The 20,332-nt window shown below is 40.0% G+C and overlaps 1 protein-coding gene across 3 annotated transcripts in view; it reads right to left on the bottom strand.

Annotated features, from left to right (window-relative positions):
- Positions 1-18,482, bottom strand: part of PARD3B (par-3 family cell polarity regulator beta) — a 1,143,268-nt gene extending 1,124,786 nt beyond the window's left edge. For all 3 annotated transcript variants that reach the window (XM_077154793.1, XM_077154795.1, XM_077154796.1), the window contains exon 1: positions 17,867-18,482. In XM_077154793.1, coding sequence (XP_077010908.1) covers positions 17,867-17,986 — 120 coding nt within the window. In that variant the 5' untranslated portion in view covers positions 17,987-18,482. The remainder of the gene's footprint in view (positions 1-17,866) is intronic.
- Between the last annotated feature and the right edge of the window lie 1,850 nt (positions 18,483-20,332).

Here is a 20,332-nt window from a genome sequence, read left to right as displayed (position 1 = left end):
GCCCTGAGAAGAAAAAGAGACATCTTCTTAAATCCTGGAAAGCTCATGAGTAGAAAAAGCTTTTAAAAGTGAGATGTCTATATGAATACATTGGAAGTGAAAGGATGAAAATAGATGTTCTATGTAAACTGCAAGTACAAGAAAGCACAAGTATGCTAAAGCAATATTAAATATATTTTTAAATATTATAAGAGAAAAGATTTCCATGTTAATTGTAAAAATATGTGTCTTCATATTTTCTTGAAAACGTTCAGTAGCAGGTTAATCTATAGCAAAGCTAAAGTTTCTAATAACTTTTTACTTGATATTTTGAGAATGTACACAGTTTTGATCACTAATCAAATGGCAATTAAGTTAGGGTTAATACTTAGAATTCAAGAAACTCTGATATCTATTTCTCTACATTTTGCTCCGGTTTACCTTAATTTTAAATTTATTAAAATTACTATACAAACGCAGGCTTTACAATGATTATATTTTATTTAACATGACTATGGATAAGATATCCATTTTTACTGGTTAATACTTTCATATACTAATTGTAAAAACATTTGTATCTTTATATTTTCCTGAAATCAAACACTTAAAACTGTTCAGCAACTAGTCATTACTATAACAAGACTGATATTTGTGTTAACTTTCTATTTGATATTTTGAGAACCTCCACAGTTTTGAAAGCTAATCAAATGGTATTTAAGCTAGCGTTTAATATTTGGAATTGAAGAAACTGATATCTGTATTTATAGATATAGGATAAGATGCTAGACACAAGATTTATACTTACAGTGATAATTTGAATGTTAATGGACTAAACTTACTAATTAAAAGATACAGATTGACAGGATGGATTAAATATTATAATATATCTATATACTGCTCACAAGAGATTTATCTTAGACCCAAGAATACAGACAGATTGAAAGTGAAAAGAAAGAAATAAATGTTGTGTGTAAGCTGCAACCAAAACAAAGCACAAGTAGCTAGAGTAATATTAGATAAAATAGATTTTAAATGTTATGATATCATAAGAGATGGGTGTCATATGCTATTCGTAAAAAGCATTTGTATCTTTATATTTTCTTGAAATAAAAAACTAGAAAATGTTCAGTTACATAGGTTATTATCACTGCAAAGTTGAAAAAAAAAATGCAATGTCATCAAGAATGCCATGCTCCTGAGAAGTTTAAAAAAAAAAAGACTGTTCAGTTAGATAGTGCTAATTGCCATGGTCTGCTAAATTCCAACCAATGTCACTCCTATTGACTCTTAAGAACACCTAGGGCTCAAAATGAGACTCTATAAAGGTTTCATGCTCTAGGTTTGCCTTGCTGGAACCTATAATTCCCATAAGGTTACTAGGTCAGATAAATCCTGAAACTCAAGAGGGACCAGCCTCTCCAAGATTACTGATTACATCCCCCTATCCTTTAGTGTTGATGCCTATTCTCCACGTGAAAAAGTCAGAAGGTTCATGTTACATGAAGTATGTAACAACATAGATGGACCTTAAAGACATTATGCTGAGTGAGATTAGCCAGAAACAAAAGGACAAATACTGGAAGATGGCGGCTTAGTAAGACGCGCGGATCTTAGTTTCTTCTCCAGGACACCTACTAGGGGAGTAGAAACGATACAGAAAGCGCCCAAAGCCACAACAGAGATAAAAAAGACAGCGTACCCCATCCTGGAACGGCTGGCTGGCTGAGAGAAGCAGCTCGGGTGAGATCGCCGAGGCGCGCGGGCCTTACCGGGCGGGGTGGCAAGCGGCCGGAGTTACTCCCTTCCCCCTTCCCGGGCCGGCTGGGAGAATTGGAGAGGCGGTCCCCTGAAACAAAGACGGCTGGCGCCCACACCACGCGCAGCCCCCGGACCAACTGAGAGAATTGGATCGGAAACCCCCAGGCCGTGGAGAACGGTGACGGGTGGGGGAGGCCCCTTCCAAACCCGTGACTCCCGGGGAATGTGCACTCTCTCGGGCGGGCCGCTGCCGCTGGCGCCCTCCCGCCACGCTCGTTGCCCAGGGCCGACTAGGAAATTCGGATGGGCTCTTTCCCTGGCTGCGGTGACCAGCAACCCTCCCTGCGTTCGGACCCCGGGCCGGCTCAAGCCGCTTCGGCTAGCGAACCCCCAGGACGGCGAGAGTTTTCCAAAGTTTAAGGTCCCACAGCACCTTTTACTGGTGGGACCCGCAGACAAACGGGTGCCACGAGCGCCACCTACTGGGCAAGATAAGAAAAACAGAACCCAGAGATTTCACAGAAAAATATTACAACCTTGCTGGGTCCAACACCAAGAGAAATCTGAATAAATGCCCAGACGCCAGCAGCAGAAGATAACTGTCCACGCTCAAAAGATTGAGAATATGGCTCAGTCAAAGGAACAAACCAATAGCTCAAATGAGACACAAGAGCTGAGACAACTAATGCTGAATATACGAACAGAAATGGAAAACCTCTTCAAAAATGAAATCGATAAATTGAGGGAGGACATGAAGAGGACATGGGCTGAACATAAAGAAGAAATAGAAAAACTGAAAAAACAAATCGCAGAACTTATGGAAGTGAAGGATAAAGTAGCAAACATAGAAAAAATAATGGATAGCTACAATGATAGATTTAAAGAGACAGAAGATAGAATTAGTGATTTGGAGGATGGAACATCTGAATTCCAAAAAGAAACAGAAACTATAGGGAAAAGAATGGAAAAATTTGAACAGGGTATCAGGGAACTCAAGGACAATATGAACCGCACAAATATACGTGTTGTGGGTGTCCCAGAAGGAGAAGAGAAGGGAAAAGGAGGAGAAAAACTAATGGAAGAAATTATCACTGAAAATTTCCCAACTCTTATGAAAGACCTAAAATTACAGATCCAAGAAGTGCAGCGCACCCCAAAGAGATTAGACCCAAATAGGCGTTCTCCAAGACACTTACTAGTTAGAATGTCAGAGGTCAAAGAGAAAGAGAAGATCTTGAAAGCAGCAAGAGAAAAACAATCCATTACATACAAGGGAAACCCAATAAGACTTTGTGTAGATTTCTCAGCAGAAACCATGGAAGCTAGAAGACAGTGGGATGATATATTTAAAATACTAAAAGAGAAAAACTGCCAACCAAGACTCCTATATCCAGCAAAATTATCCTTCAAAAATGAGGGAGAAATTAAAACATTCTCAGACAAAAAGTCACTGAAAGAATTTGTGACCAAGAGACCAGCTCTGCAAGAAATACTAAAGGGAGCACTAGAGTCAGATACAAAAAGACAGAAGAGAGAGATATGGAAAAGAGTGTAGAAAGAAGGAAAATCAGATATGATATATATAATACAAAAGGCAAAATGTTAGAGGAAAATATTATCCAAACAGTAATAACACTAAATGTCAATTGACTGAATTCCCCAATCAAAAGACATAGATTGGCAGAATGGATTAAAAAACAGGATCCTTCTATATGCTGTCTACAGGAAACACATCTTAGACCCAAAGATAAACATAGGTTGAAAGTGAAAGGCTGGGAAAAGATATTTCATGCAAATAACAACCAGAAAAGAGCAGGAGTGGCTATACTAATATCCAACAAATTAGACTTCAAATGTAAAACAGTTAAAAGAGACAAAGAAGGACACTATATACTAATAAAAGGAACAATTAAACAAGAAGACATAACAATCATAAATATTTACACACCGAATCAGAATGCCCCAAAATACGTGAGGAATATACTGCAAACACTGAAAAGGGAAATAGACTCATATACCATAATAGTTGGAGACTTCAACTCACCACTCTCATCAAGGGACAGAACATCTAGACAGAGGATCAACAAAGAAATAGAGAATCTGAATATTACTATAAATGAACTAGACTTAATAGACATTTATAGGACATTACATCCCACAACAGCAGGATACACCTTTTTCTCAAGTGCTCATGGATCATTCTCAAAGATAGACCATATGCTGGGTCACAAAGCAAGTCTTAACAAATTTAAAAAGATTGAAATCTTACACAACACTTTCTCGGACCATAAAGGAATGATGTTGGAAATCAATAATAGGCAGAGTGCCAGAAAATTCACAAATACGTGGAGGCTCAACAACACACTCCTAAACAACGACTGGGTCAAAGAAGAAATTGCAAGAAAAATTAGCAAATACCTCGAGGCGAATGAAAATGAAAACACAACATATCAAAACTTATGGGACGCAGCAAAGGCAGTGCTAAGAGGGAAATTTATTGCTCTAAATGCCTATATCAGAAAAGAAGAAAAGGCAAAAATTCAGGAATTAACTATCCATTTGGAAGAACTGGAGAAAGAACAGCAAGCTAACCCCAAAGCAAGCAAAAGGAAAGAAATAACAAAGATTAGAGCACAAATAAATGAAATTGAAAACATGAAAACAATAGAGAAAATCAATAAGGCCAGAAGTTGGTTCTATGAGAAAATAAATAAGATTGATGGGCCCTTAGCAAGATTGACAAAAAGAAGAAGAGAGAGGATGCAAATAAATAAGATCAGAAATGGAAGAGGAGACATAACTACTGACCTCACAGAAATAAAGGAGGTAATAACAGGATACTATGAACAACTTTACGCTAATAAATACAACAATTTAGAGGAAATGGACGGGTTCCTGGAAAGACATGAACAACCAACTTTGACTCAAGAAGACATAGATGACCTCAACAAACCAATCACAAGTAAAGAAATTGAATTAGTCATTCAAAAGCTTCCTAAAAAGAAAAGTCCAGGACCAGATGGCTTCACATGTGAATTCTACCAAACGTTCCAGAAAGAATTAGTACCAATTCTCTTCAAACTCTTCAAAAAAATCGAAGTGGAGGGAAAACTACCTAATTCATTCTATGAAGCCAACATCACCCTCATACCAAAACCAGGCAAAGATATTACAAAAAAAGAAAACTACAGACCAATCTCTCTAATGAATACAGATGCAAAAATCCTCAATAAAATTCTAGCAAATCGTATCCAACAGCACATTAAAAGAATTATACATCATGACCAAGTAGGATTCATCCCAGGTATGCAAGGATGGTTCAACATAAGAAAATCAATTAATGTAATACACCATATCAACAAATCAAAGCAGAAAAATCACATGATCATCTCAATTGATGCAGAGAAGGCATTCGACAAGATTCAACATCCTTTCCTGTTGAAAACACTTCAAAAGATAGGAATACAAGGGAACTTCCTTAAAATGATAGAGGGAATATATGAAAAACCCACAGCTAATATCATCCTCAATGGGGAAAAATTGAAAACTTTCCCCCTAAGATCAGGAACAAGACAAGGATGTCCACTATCACCACTATTATTCAACATTGTGTTGGAGGTTCTAGCCAGAGCAATTAGACAAGAAAAAGAAATACAAGGCATCAAAATTGGAAAGGAAGAAGTAAAACTATCACTGTTTGCAGACGATATGATACTATACGTCGAAAACCCGGAAAAATCCATAACAAAACTACTAGAGCTAATAAATGAGTACAGCAAAGTAGCAGGTTACAAGATCAACATTCAAAAACCTGTAGCATTTCTATACACTAGTAATGAACAAGCTGAGGGGGAAATCAAGAAACGAATCCCATTTACAATTGCAACTAAAAGAATAAAATACCTAGGAATAAATTTAACTAAAGAGACAAAAAACCTATATAAAGAAAACTACAAAAAACTGCTAAAAGAAATCACAGAAGACCTAAATAGATGGAAGGGCATACCGTGTTCATGGATTGGAAGACTAAATATAGTTAAGATGTCAATCCTACCTAAATTGATTTACAGATTCAATGCAATACCAATCAAAATCCCAACAACTTATTTTTCAGAAATAGAAAAAACAATAAGCAAATTTATCTGGAAGGGCAGGGTGCCCCGAATTGCTAAAAACATCTTGAGGAAAAAAAACGAAGCTGGAGGTCTCGCGCTGCCTGACTTTAAGGCATATTATGAAGCCACAGTGGTCAAAACAGCATGGTATTGGCATAAAGATAGATATATCGACCAATGGAATCGAATAGAGTGCTCAGATATAGACCCTCTCATCTATGGACATTTGATCTTTGATAAGGCAGTCAAGCCAACTCACCTGGGACAGAGCAGTCTCTTCAATAAATGGTGCCTAGAGAACTGGATATCCATATGCAAAAGAATGAAAGAAGACCCATCTCTCACACCCTATACAAAAGTTAACTCAAAATGGATCAAAGATCTAAACATTAGGTCTAAGACCATAAAACAGTTAGAGGAAAATGTTGGGAGATATCTTATGGATCTTACAACTGGAGGTGGTTTTATGGACCTTAAACCTAAAGCAAGAGCACTGAAGAAGGAAATAAATAAATGGGAACTCCTCAAAATTAAACACTTTTGTGCATCAAAGAATTTCATCAAGAAAGTAGAAAGACAGCCTTCACAATGGGAGACAATATTTGGAAATGATATATCAGAGAAAGGTCTAGTATCCAGAATTTATAAAGAGATTGTTCATCTCAACAACAAAAAGACAGCCAACCCAATTACAAAATGGGAAAAAGACTTGAACAGACACCTCTCAGAAGAGGAAATACGGATGGCCAAGAGGCACATGAAGAGATGCTCAATGTCCCTGGCCATTAGAGAAATGCAAATCAAAACCACAATGAGATATCATCTCACACCCACCAGAATGGCCATTATCAACAAAACAGAAAATGACAAGTGCTGGAGAGGATGCGGAGAAAGAGGCACACTTATCCACTGTTGGTGGGAATGTCAAAGGGTGCAACCACTGTGGAAGGCAGTTTGGCGGTTCCTCAAAAAGCTGAATATAGAATTGCCATACGACCCAGCAATACCATTGCTAGGTATCTACTCAAAGGACTTAAGGGCAAAGACACAAACGGACATTTGCACACCAATGTTTATAGCAGCATTATTTACAATTGCAAAGAGATGGAAACAGCCAAAATCTCCATCAACAGAAGAGTGGCTAAACAAACTGTGGTATATACATACGATGGAATATTATGCAGCTTTAAGACAGGATAAACTTATGAACCATGTAATAACATGGATGGACCTAGAGAATATTATGCTGAGTGAATCCAGCCAAAAACTAAAGGACAAATACTGTATGGTCCCACTGATGTGAACGGACATTCGAGAATAAACTTGAAATATGTCATTGGTAACAGAGTTCAGCAGGAGTTAGAAACAGGGTAAGACAATGGGTAACTGAAGCTGAAGGGATACAGACTGTGCAACAGGAGTAGATACAAAAACTCAAAAATGGACAGCACAATAATACCTAATTGTAAAGTAATCATGTTAAAACACTGAATGAAGCTGCATCTGAGCTATAGGTTTTTGTTTTGTTTTGTGTTGTTTTGTTTTGATTTTACTATTATTACTTTTATTTTTTTCTCTATATTAACATTCTATATCTTTTTCGGTTATGTTGCTAGTTCTTCTAAACCAATGCAAATGTACTAAGAAATGATGATCATGCATCTATGTGATGATGTTAAGAATTAATGATTGCATGTGTAGAATGGTATGATCTCTAAATGTTGGGTTAATTTCTTTTTTTCCGTTAATTAAAAAAAAAAAAAAAAGAGAAGGGATAATTGGAGATGAAGGGATACAGACTGTACAACGGGACTGGATATAAAAACTCAGAAATGGACAGCACAATACTACCCAATTGTAATGCAGTTATGTTAAAACACTGAATGAAGCTGCATGTGAGGTATAGGTTTTTTGTTTTTGTTTTTTTTGTTTTTTTTCTTTCTATTATTGTTTTAATTCTTATTCTGTTGTCTTTTTATTTCTTTTTCTAAATCGATGCAAATGTACTAAGAAATGATGAATATGCAACTATGTGATGTTATTAAGAATTACTGATTGTACATGTAGATTGGAATGATTTCTAATTGTTTTGTTAATTCTTTTTTTAATTAATAAAAAAAAAAAGAAAAAAAAAGGACAAATACTGCATGGTCTCACTGATATGAACTAACTTTAGTGAATGAACTTAGAATTTCAGTTAAGAACAGAGACCATCAGGAGATAGAAATAGGGTAGATATTGGGTAATTGGAGCTGAAGGGATACAGATTGTACAACAGGATTGATAGTAAAAATTCAGAAATGGATAGCACAATACTACCTAACTATAATGCAATGCTAGTACACTGAATTAAGCTGAACGTGAGAACGATAGAGGGAGGAGGGCTAGGGGCACAAATGAAATCAGAAGGAAAGATGGACGATAAAGACTGAGATGGTATAATCTAGGAATGCCTAGAGTGAACAATGATAGTGACTAAATGTACAAATTTAAAAATATTTTTGCATGAGGAAGAACAAAGGAATGTCAATATTCGAGGGTGTTGAAAATAGATGGTAATATATTTTTAAAAAAAAGTCAGAAAGGACATTGCCAAAGATCCCTACAGATTGGGAGAAGGCTCAAAGGAGGAAGAGGAGGGGGAGGCATAACAGAGAAAATGGGATGTAACAAAGAAGCATGACTGCTGAATCACTACATTAATGTTCCTTCTAGCCTCCAATGTTCTGGAGCAGCTAGAAGGAAAAATCTGAGATGGGGGAATGGTAGCCTGTGACAAACTCTTGGATCTGTTCTGAAACTACTTGTTGAAGTATGCTTTGAAAATTATTGCTTTTTTCTTTCTTCGCTTTGTATAGATGTTATATTTTATAATTAAAAAGTTTTTTAAAAAGTAATGACTGAAAATTAACCATGAGCTTTAGCTACTAAATACCGATACTCATGTTGAGAGCCATTTAGTTGGAGAAGGTGTGAAAAACAGAGCAGCCAAGCAGGTGATGAGAGCCTAACAGAAATATTATCTACCTTCTAAAACTTCTAAAAACCCTATTTTAAGTTCATACATATATTTTTAGATACATGCAAATTGAAGAAAGCATGAATGCATTTGTAATAAAACAGGGACAGACAGTTACATTAAGAAAACATGAAAATGCCCTATGGTGGCACCCGAGGCTACCACAACCTAGTTAGTCCCTGTACTACCTTTCCTCCCACAGCTACCTTCAACTTTCCACAACTTAAGTCCCTCTACCTGGAATGCCTTACACCACTTCCTTGGCAAATTCCCAATGATCCTTCAAGCCAGTTTCAATGTCTTCTCTTTCAAGAATATTCCTTGTCTATGCTGCACCCCTGAAGATATACCACTGGTGCAAAACTGGCTTATTCACATGTGTGCCTCACCCCCAGGAGGCTGCAAACTCATCAAAAGCAAAACACCAGAGACAGTGACTGATTAATCTTCACATTTCTATCACCTAAAATGCCACTGCAATGTTATATTGGACACCCCTCCCAAGAACTATACCTATTAATATGCAGTCCCTATGTAATATCCGCCTTTGATTATGGGCTAGACAAGTCACTTGCTTTTACAAATAGAATGTAGCAGAAAACATCATACCAGTTGTAGGTCTTAAATATCCCTGGCAGCTTCTACTCTCTAACTCTTTAGAGCCCTGAGCTGCCATCTAAGAATTCCAGCTATCCTGCTAGAGAAACCATGTGAAGAGGCCACGTGGGAAAGAACAGGTCCTGGGACTACACGGAAGAGAACTGAGAAATTCAGCTAACAACAAGAACCAAGGCCCCAGACATATGCCCCCAGTCAACCCATTTCAGCCAACCCCAGCTATTTAAGCCATCCCTGCTGAGGCACCAGACATGTGAATGAAGGTACCATCTTGAACACCTCAAACCTAGAAAGCATCATACTGATCCTTCTCTGTGTGCTTAGTCCAAATTCCTGACCTACATAACTATGATATTGGGTGTTATTTAAGCTACTATCTTTGGGGATGATTTGTAACATGGCAACAGATAAATGCAACAGATGGTGATGGACACATGGTAAAAGAGCTATTTCTTCAACAAAGAATTGATTGACATCCTACCATGTACACGGCACTCTCGTAGGGGTAGAATTCAGCAATGAACATATTAGATGAAGCTCTCTACTCTCACTGAACACTCTGCTGGGGGAGTCAGAAAATGAACAGTTAAAATAAATCATAAGGAAGGGAAGAATGAGTTATTTGGGGAATAATAAAGTAGATGCGACTAACAGAGAGAGTGGGGGGTTAAAACTGTAAACAGGGTGCTCAGGGAAGGCTTCATGGAGAAGGGAAATTTTGTTTAAAACAGAAAATATGAGGAAGCCAGTCACATGGCTAATTGGGGGAAGAATATTACAGGCAGAGAAAACAGAGGTGGGAGCCTCTCTGGCATGTCTTAAAAGCCAGGAAACCAGTGTGGCTGGGACAGAGGAAGAGGGGTGAATAGTAAAAGATGAGGTCTGTGGGATAAAAAGATAAAATATGCTCAGGGTCCCCCAGACCACCCCAGGTTCAATGATTCACCAGGAGGACTCACAAATATCAGCATATAGTTGTATTCATGGCTATGATTTATTAAAATGATAGACTACAAAGCAAAATCAGTCAAAGGAAAAAGGTACCTGGGATGAAGCAGAGAGGAAACCAAGCATGAGCTTCCCACTGTCTTCTCCCACTGGAGTCACAAGATGCAGTTAATTCCCCCATCAGTGAGTTGTGGCAACACGTGAAATGCCAATCAGAGAAGCTCATTAGAGACTCAGCACCCAAGGTTTTTATTAGAGGCTGGTCACACAGGCATCCTCTGCCTAACACATATCAAGATTCCCGACTCCCAGAAGGAAAGCAGGTGTTCAGCATAAACCATATTGGTTATATAAAGTTATGGCACAGTGAACCATTCTTATCAAAAAATGATGGGAACTCTCTCGAAATCCAAGTTCCCAGATGCCAGCCAAGGGCCAGACTTGCAAACTGGACTAAGCATAGCAATCTCAAGTCTGCTATGTTAACTCTTTTCTGCATGTAGCATATTATAGGCATCTAAGAGAGATGGGAGACATTGGAAGAACTTGAGCAGAAGAATGTGATATTACTAGAATTTTAAATGATCACACCAGCTTTTGCGTTTAGAAGAGACTGTAGTGTGGGGGGTGGGGTAGAATTGGGGAAACTGAAGTCCATTGCAATAAACCAAACCCCATGTTTGGAGAGAAGATGGAGAGAAGTAGTAGATTCTGGACATATTGTGACAGCAGATTCAACTGGATTTGCAGATAGATTGTGCATGGGTCATGAAAAGAAGAAAGGAGTCAAGGGTGATTATAAGACTTCAGGCCTAAACAACCAGAAGGATGGTTTTGCCATTCAGTGAGATGGGAAGACAACAGGAGGAGGGGTTTGGGAGTGGGAGGGTCAGGAGTTCAATTTGGGGCATGCGAAGTGTGAAAAGCATACCAGATACCTAAGGGGAGGTATTGAGGGTACAGCTGTATATGGAGAAGTTCAGGTGAGAGCTCTGAGCTACAGCTGTACAGAGGATTGGAGCCATGATATTGGATGAGCTCACGAAGGGAATGGACAGAGAGAGAAGAAGTTCAAGGAGTGAGTCCTGGGGTGCTCCAGCATTAAAAAGTGGGGAAAGGCAGTGCGATGGTGGCTCAGTGGCAGAGTTCCCACCTGCCATGCCAGAGACCTGGGTTCGGTTCCCAGAACCTGCCATGTAAAAAAAATAGAAAAAAAGTGGGGGAGGCAATGATCTGGAGTAGCTAGAAGGAAAAATCTGAGATTATGGTATGGTAGCCCATGACAAGCTCTGGTATCTGTTCTATAACTACTTGTTGAATAGTGCTTTGAAAACTATTGCTTTTTGCTTTCTTTGCTTTGTATATATGCTATATTATACAATAAAGTTTGTTTTAAAAGTGGGGAGAAGAAGGAAGGAAGCAGGCAAAGACACTAAGAACAGCCAGAGAGGTAGAACGAAAAATCAAAAGAGTAAAGTATTGAGGAAGAAATGTGCTTAAAATGCTTAATATTTCTTAATAGCCTAGAAGTACCTAAATCTCAATAAAAATGGTGATTTTCTTTCACTACTTCTTGCTGGACCACTGGCGGCCCATTATTAGAAATGGAAGACGTATATTTTCAGGCTGTTGCAGCAAAAGTGCAAACTTGAAGACTTCATCTAAAGAGAAAAGAGAGTGTCATATGGGAAAATGAAGCCCAGTAGTGCTAGTACTTCTGATATTTCTTTTCCCCAAAAAGGATAAAATTCTGGATTTTTACAATGAAATTTCCAAACATTTAAATGTCAGAGCTAAGTCAAACAATGTAACACTAAGGAGGCCTAAGGAAACACACCTGTGGGTCCCTCCATTTGTACTCTTTCAGGCTGCTTGATGCAAGTAGAGAGCACAACCCAAAGCAAGAAGAAGCAAAGGCCAGGTTGATGTGTCAGTTCTGTCCGTCATGCAACGAAGAGTAATTAGCCCACATATTACATGAGAGAAGAGAAATGAATGGGAAATGAAGCACTCAATTGAGTGAATACCCAATAAAATAAGTATTTTGAGAATCCAGCCTGGGCCCAGTTTACAGATACAGAAACCTTAAATTCTTGGAAATAAATAGCTGAAAATTTCAGAAATTTAGTGTTTATGGCCTATTTCTCCAGACTAGTTTCATAAAATATCATTCCAGATTTTTGTTACTATAAAACTTCTCTCAGATTCTGGTCCCACAATCAATTGGGGAATAGAATTGTTAGCCTTACCCTGTTAAGATCTGGGAAGCTAGTCTTAATTTGTAGAGCAAATAGATTATTCAAAATATCTGAATACACAAGAGACTTTTAAAATTCTATCAAATGTTTCCTCACTTAAAAAGTTACACACATAGGCAAATCCACAAATGGGCTTTTTAAAAATTCCAACATGCCCCCTCTTTCATGCCCACTCAATTTTCACCTATCCTTTTTCATTTCAATTCGTAAACACAGTATACACCCTCCTTACTAAACAAGGCTTCCCTCTATTCACTTCACCCCCATGTAGTGAATATACAATGAATGTTCAAGTCAATAAATTACTCAAGCACCCGCTATGAGAATTCATTTGGGGTGGGAACAGAGGTATAATTGCTAATGACAAGTTGGTCTTAGGTGCCTAAAACACAATACCTACCACTGCAAGAATTTAAAAAGAAAATGAATTCAGCAATACCAAGAGATTAGTGGTAGATTAGTTATTCTCAACACTGGCTGGACATTAGAATCGCCTGGGGTGCTTTTTAAACTACCAATGCCCTGACCTCACTCCAAACCCAGTGGAGGAGAACCCTTGAGGTAGGACTCAGGCATTTGTATTGTTTAAAGTGTTAAACGTTAAAATTAGAGGTGATTAATGTTGGGCACCCCTGCAGGACGCCAATCAATTACCCATTCACCTGTGACACAATTTTGATGATAAATTTAACTAATTACTCAATAATTCCCCACCTTACCTTAAGAAGACAATCACCTCTCTACCAATTACTTAACTAAATTGGTTTTCAAGCCTGGTACAGTGATAAAGTACAGGATCCAAAGATAAGCAATCCCATAATTCTTGCCCCTCAGTCAATTCCCACTGCAATGGGGCTCAACAAATGGCAGGGATGGGGGCGGGGAATGAGGGGGTGGCAGGAATCTCTAAGCCCAAAATTTCTGAACATAATTAATGCCTTCTGCAAAGCCCCCTGTTCCTTCAGCATCCTACCTACTTCTGGCTTTATATCATGCTGATTCAGCCAGTTCCCCACATTCCCCAAATACCAGCTTTCCTTGTTTCTTCTCAGCAGGTGGCAGATATTTCTCTGATGCTGCCCACAAAATCCAGAATGGTTTGCTTGGGCTTCATTTACTCTCCAGACTTGAGAAACCTCAACTTCCATCCTCAATCTTGAACCTGCCTTTCTCTCCTCTAAATTATTCAGGGCCCTGGAAGAAACAGACTTACATTCATGTTACCACCAAGTTTGTTTCTTGACAGCATTCCCTGCCTGAATATGTAAGGGATCTTACCCATTATTCCATTTGTAATTAGACTGAGTTTGCAAATCCTGCAATAATTGCCTCAGAAATTACACTTCATCCTATAACATGTAGACTGGTGCTACAAAAGGTACAAGCAAGAGGAACTTGGGGATACCCCTTCTCTCTGTAAGAAACAAAGTTGCTATCGCTTACTGCTTAAACTAACACTTTATAAATAGAACTGCCTATTTAAAACAAATGAGAAAACTTAAGAATGGGTAAATGCCAATGCATAATAGCCTACTAAACTGTGTAGTTAATGGCTGAGAACAAGGACCTGGAGACTACAATCCCGAGTTCAAATCCCAATTCTATCATTACCAGATGTTTCCCTTTCTGTTTCCCCATCTGTAGAACAGGGATAATAATGTTATCACCTCCTGGGGTTGTTATAAGGAAAAAGTCATTTAATATATGGTAAAGCACCTAGAACAGTACCTGGCATAGAATAAGTTAGTTTTTATTGTTGTCGTCATTGTTATTTTGAATTCAGGGTTTAGAATCTTGATGTGAAGAGCAACAAACCTTTTAAGTCTCTTTCACTGATTTAAAGAAAGTGAATTTATTAAAAATTGTTTTATCAATTGAATTTTGACATTTGTTCTTTTCCAATTATTTTCTAAATTCAATGGATAAAAGCATGGACTCTGTCAGAGTATTTCTTGACATTTTAGTTTCACTGGGAACGCCACCAATAATAGTTAAGCTTTATTATGATTACAATATTATTTAAAATGAGACTACGGGAAAGAAATATTTAGGGACGGGAAAATACCACTTGGCACTTATTGAGATTTTTAAAAGCCAAAAAGGGGAGGGAGGATTTGTAAGCTGCAAGTGACCTTTAAATGTCACATTCACTAATGTTTAAATGTAAACAGAAAAATGTAATGTCTGGTAATAACAGTAAACTGATCAATGCAATTGCATTATGGGTTCTGTAATACTATAAATTATGCTTCCAGTCCAGAATATCAATAGTTTTGTTAAACACCTTTTCAGATCACATTACAACACATTAAATATCATCTAGTTCATTCCCTGTATCTTATTTGTCTACCTACATCACTTGCGCAGTTCCATGTGCTAAACTTGTAAAATTACAAGAGTTGAGAGCATATTTTTAAATAATGACTTGGAAAATAAATTCATCATCTCAGTGACACAGTCCTTCAATAAGATCTACTTTAATAGTTTGTCTGCAGTAGTGTTCACTTAATTCACTTTCAGAAGTGAGTGAAACATGATCTCAAAGACAATTGGTCACTAGCATAAATCTCACTTTTTAACTGAATTACAAAATATAAACATCACACACTACTGTAACAAGAAACACTGAGGGTAGATATTCATAGCTTTATATACCAATTTGATTTTTCCCCTCTTCTGACTCTTCCATCAGTAGAGTCAGCTTTAAGGATTATATTTTAAAATAGAACTTCTGTTATTTTTTTCTGTATAAAAATTCTTAATGGAGACATAAAAGGTATAGATATTTTCCTAGATGCCTAAACTATATACTTCAAAGAAATCAAAAGGTTATTATACCTTGGACAACCTATAAGACATCAGGGTAAATCAGATATTACATCTCTCCATCAACAGAAGGGTCACACATGCCCCCATAAATCCCAGAGTGATTTGAACAAAGAGAAGGGAAGTATTTGCAAAGTCCCCTAGGGGGAATGGTGAGAAAGGGGGAAAATTCAACTTCCCCAAGTGGAGAATTCCTTTTTTTTTTTTTTTTAACATGGGCAGGCACCGGGAATCAAACCCGGGTCCTCTGGAATGGCAAGCAAGTGTCCTTGCCTGCTGAGCCACCGTGGCCCACCCAAGTGGAGAATTCTTGATAGCCTCACAGGCAGTGGGCAGTGGGGACAGCCAAAGCAATAGGCTGAGCCCCCAATCTTGGGGTTTGTACATATGAAACTTAACCCCGCAAAGGATAGGCTAAGCCTATTAAAATTAGGCCTAAGAGTCACCCCCAAGAGAACCTCTTCTCTTGCTCAGATGTGGCCTCTCTCTCCCAGCCGACACAGCAAGCAAACTCACTGCCCTTCCCCTCTCTAGGTGGGACATAACTCCCAGGGGTGTGGACCTTCCTGGCAATGTGGGAAAGAAATCCTAGAATGAGCTGGAACTCGGCATTAAGGGATTGAGAAAATCTTCTCGAACAGAAGGGGGAAGAGCAAAATGAGACAAAATAAACTGTCAATGGCTAAGAGATTCCAAATAGAGTCGAGAGATTATCCTAGAGGTTATTCTCACGCATTATATAGATATCACCTGTTAAATTAAGGTGTAATGGAAAGGCTGCAGGGAACTGCCTGAAAATGTGGAGCTGTGCTCCAGTGGCCATGTTTCTTGAAGATAACTGTATGATGATAAGGCTGTCGCAGAGTGACTGTGTGGTTGTGAGAGCCTTGTGTCTGATGCTCCTTTTGCCTACCTTATCGACAGACAAGTAAAACATATGGATTAAAAATAAATAAATAATAGGGGGAACAAATGTTAAAATAAATTTAGTAGATTGAAATGCTGGTGATCAGTGAAGGGGAGGGGTAAGGGGTATGGTATATTTGAATTTTTTTTGTTTTCTTATTGCTTTTTCTGAATTGATGCAGATGTTCTAAGAAATGGTTATGATGATGAATACACAACAATGTGATGATAGTGTGAGTTATTGATTATATAACAAGAATGGAATGATCATATGATTAAAAAAGAAAAATCCTTTGTATAGCTACTTGTTAAAACATACTTGGAAATTTATTGCTTTTTTTGTGTATATTTCACAATTAAAAAAGTTAAAAAAAAACCAAAAAACAAAAAACTGAAGGGTCACACAATTTCTACAGCAGCCATAGCATGGGAACAAATATTAAGAGAACCATAGGCCTCTTAAACAAGAGTGTCTGTGACTTGTCTTGTTTGAGGAGGATTTGGGGATTCATAAAATAAGAATATGCTCTTCAATATCTTCTTTTAAAGGTTCCATTGATAAAGACACAGAGACGGGATATGATTTCCTAACACCTGATGTGAGTTATGGTGTTCAGATCCATCTTCTGAGCATGGCTTGCATACTTGAATTGATTTTACTTGTTCCTGACTTCAGGTACAGGGCTGCGGACAGTCTTCCTCATGGCACTGGTCACCAAGGACCTGACACAGCCCACACAGTAAATGCGCACTGCATATGCCATTCAACCGAAAACAATTAAAACACAGACTGGCTGGTGTAAGCAAACAGCATCCTCCCACCTGAGTTTCTGCCCAAGTCACTGCAAGAGAACCGCTCAGAAGGCAGAAACTCCAAACACCCCAGCTATGATAACTTCTGAGAATGTTACTTGGGCCAATCAAACTTTCCAATTCCAAATTTTCAACTTCTAAGAGGAAGTGGGCGGGTCTTAATGGGTCAAAAATCACTCTAAAAGGTAAGCAGCACCTTCTACAACGTTCCCTCAACTTCTAAACCAATGCTTATCAAAATCCAATGGGTGTTACAATCAGGTGGGGATCTGGTTAAAAAAAAAGGCAGATTCAGAGTCAGTGGAGCAGGCTTGAGGTCCCAAATTGTGCATTTCTCATGAACTCCCAGGTGACTCTAATGCTACTGGTCCGAACACTCTTTGAGCTCCAGGGCCCTGAACCACAAACGCCCTAAAACACCCAGTCACTTATATTAATGCATAAACGCTGCATCCACAGATAGTGGCCAAGAAAGCCGCCTGGGGGCCTTACGTTCCCTGAACGTCTCCAATTGGTCCTCTAGGCACCTGGCAGGTGCCTTGGCCTCCGGGCGCTCGCAGGTGGCCGGCAGCCGCGCCCCCCTCCTCTCACCCGCGGGGTCCGCTCGCCCCCGGCGCTGCGCTCACCTTCTCCCGGGTCTTGAGGTACCGCTGCAGCGCCTGCTGGGTGAGCTCCCGGACGCGCAGCTGGCCCTCCTTGCAGGGCACCACGATGCCGGTCCGCCCGAAGCACACGGTCACTTTCATCCTGGCCCCCGGCGATCACGCCGGGCCCAGTCGAACAGGTGTTCGGTCCCGGGGGCACAGTCCCCACTCTTAGGGGGTCCCGGAGCGGGCGGGCCCCAGAGCCCCGGGCGCCTGCCCCCGAAACCCCCTCTTAGGGCTAGAGGCTCGCGGCTGCACCCCTTCCGCCCCGGGCAGGAGGCCGGGCGGGAATGGGGGAGCCGGGCGGCTGCGGGAAGCACTACCTCCCAGGTGGCTGGAGGCCCCGGACGCGCCGGCTCCGCGGCCCGCTCCTCCTCGGTTCCTGCTCGGGCCCAGCAAAAGCGACTGCTCCGCGCCGACTAAAGAGAAACTGCCCGCCCGGCTCTGTGGCCCTGGCCCTGGCCCTGGCTGTTCCAGGCCCGGGGCTGGAATGGGCGGCGACGGCTCAGCGCGCGGGGCCGGAGTTGGGAGGAAACTTTTGCGCCGGATCCCAACTCCTCCGCGACGCGCCGCACTCTCGGCTCCCGCGGCCCCGGGGCCGACCTGGGCCGGGCTCTTAAAGGGGCCGCGGCGCTCCCCAGCTGCACCGCGCACTCGGCGGCGCGGGCGGGGGCCGTGCGGGGCGGTAACTGGAGCCCTGGAGCTTCTTCTCCTCACTGAGTCTCTCCCTGGCTCTCTCCCTTCCGCACACGCACGGAGCTCTCGGGGATTGTAACGGGACCTGAGAGCTACCCACTGGGGGATTGAAACCGGATTTCGTAAAGCACACTTGAAGGAAAAGCAAGGAGTTTGCAAAGCTACACCCACACTTTTAAAATTAGGGATTGGAGTAAGATTCAGGGAGATACTGAGAGCAGGTGCATCTGGCCACGCCTCCCCAAAATACCCTAAGAATCAGCAGCTCCCTGAGATGCAGGGAGGGTCAAAAGGCCTGTTAGGAACTTGTCTTAAGCACAGCATCTCATCTGCCTTCTGTGACCCTGAGACAGCAGAGCCGGAGGCGGCCTTCGGAATAATGTGGCAGTGGAACAATTCCTTTTCCAGGCGAGGACACCAAGTCAACCAAAGGTCACACCGAGACCCAGATATGATCGTGTGTTTACATATATCCTGCCTAAATGTGTCTCCAGTTTTCTTTTGACTAGAAAAACGATTGGAAACACCCTTGAGTTTATGATTTGGCATGTGTATAACCATCACCAGTTGCAACTGGGGTATCTGAAAAAAAAATTAGCGTTCATATCATTTTTAGTTTGCATATAAATGAGCTTCTTTGAGCCTAACAACAACTCTGCAAAGTATTATTTTTCCCATCTTGTGCATGAGGAGTGGTGCTGAAACAATTTAAATGCCATGAAGTTAGTTATGTTGAAAGTAACACAGATCTTTCCAGTCTAAATTTCTGATCTCTCCAGTTTTCTCAGGATTTGTTCCTGTCAAGACACACATAAATTGAACTTTAAGGATGGTATGATAATGCACAAGAGATTAAATTAACGAGTTTTAAGAGTTTTAAATTTTTTCATTCATGCACGCATTCAATAAATACATTTATCAGTTGCCTTCTATGTATAGGGACTTATGTAAGGTCAAAAGTATCAAGGAGGATCATATAGACCAAGGTGATTTGAAAAAAAATGTTTATTAGTCAGTGTAATTTGGTTGCAAATCCAACATAAGCTGATTTAAACCAAAGATGAAATCTATTTCATCAGAAAATTCTAAAAGTCCTAACTTGGGGTAAGAACTCAAATGTTCCAGGAACTTGAATTCCAGAACTCAAAACGATGTCATCGGGGGTCATTTCTCTCCATCTATCGACTATAAGTTCTTCAGTGATGTCTCAATTCTCAGGAAGCCTTTCTCAAAGAGGGCTGTCACTGCTCCATGTTTATATTGTCTTAAAGCCGTCATATGAGACATTGGGAAAGTCTTTTCTGAGGAAGACTTGTGTGTCCAAGCTGGGATCACATACCCTTCCTGTTGTGAGATGAATGCAACAGTGACTGGCCAGACTTGGTTCATCTGTCACCAAATCACATGGCCTGAGAATGGGAGAGGGACAGACAGCCACCAGAAGGGAAACACGAACATTTATCCACCACGAAATAAAGGATATTTCCCAACCACAAAGGGGCTTGTAAATAGTTGGGGAGAGAGGCCTACAGAAGTGAGAACTTAAATAGAAACTACAAGGCAATAGTGAATTTGATAATTCTACCCAACGTTATTGGTTTAGATATATGCCAGACTATGTTCAATAGGAAAACACATGACTTTTTATATAATATATATATGCATATGTATCATTTATTATGTATTATTGTAGACTGAATCATGCCCCCTATAAAGACATATTCAAGTGCTCATCCCTGGTACTATGGATGT

Source organism: Tamandua tetradactyla, chromosome 3, assembly GCF_023851605.1.
Source record: "Tamandua tetradactyla isolate mTamTet1 chromosome 3, mTamTet1.pri, whole genome shotgun sequence".
Classification (NCBI taxonomy): domain Eukaryota; kingdom Metazoa; phylum Chordata; class Mammalia; order Pilosa; family Myrmecophagidae; genus Tamandua; species Tamandua tetradactyla.
This window is presented reverse-complemented; position numbering and strand designations above follow the sequence as displayed.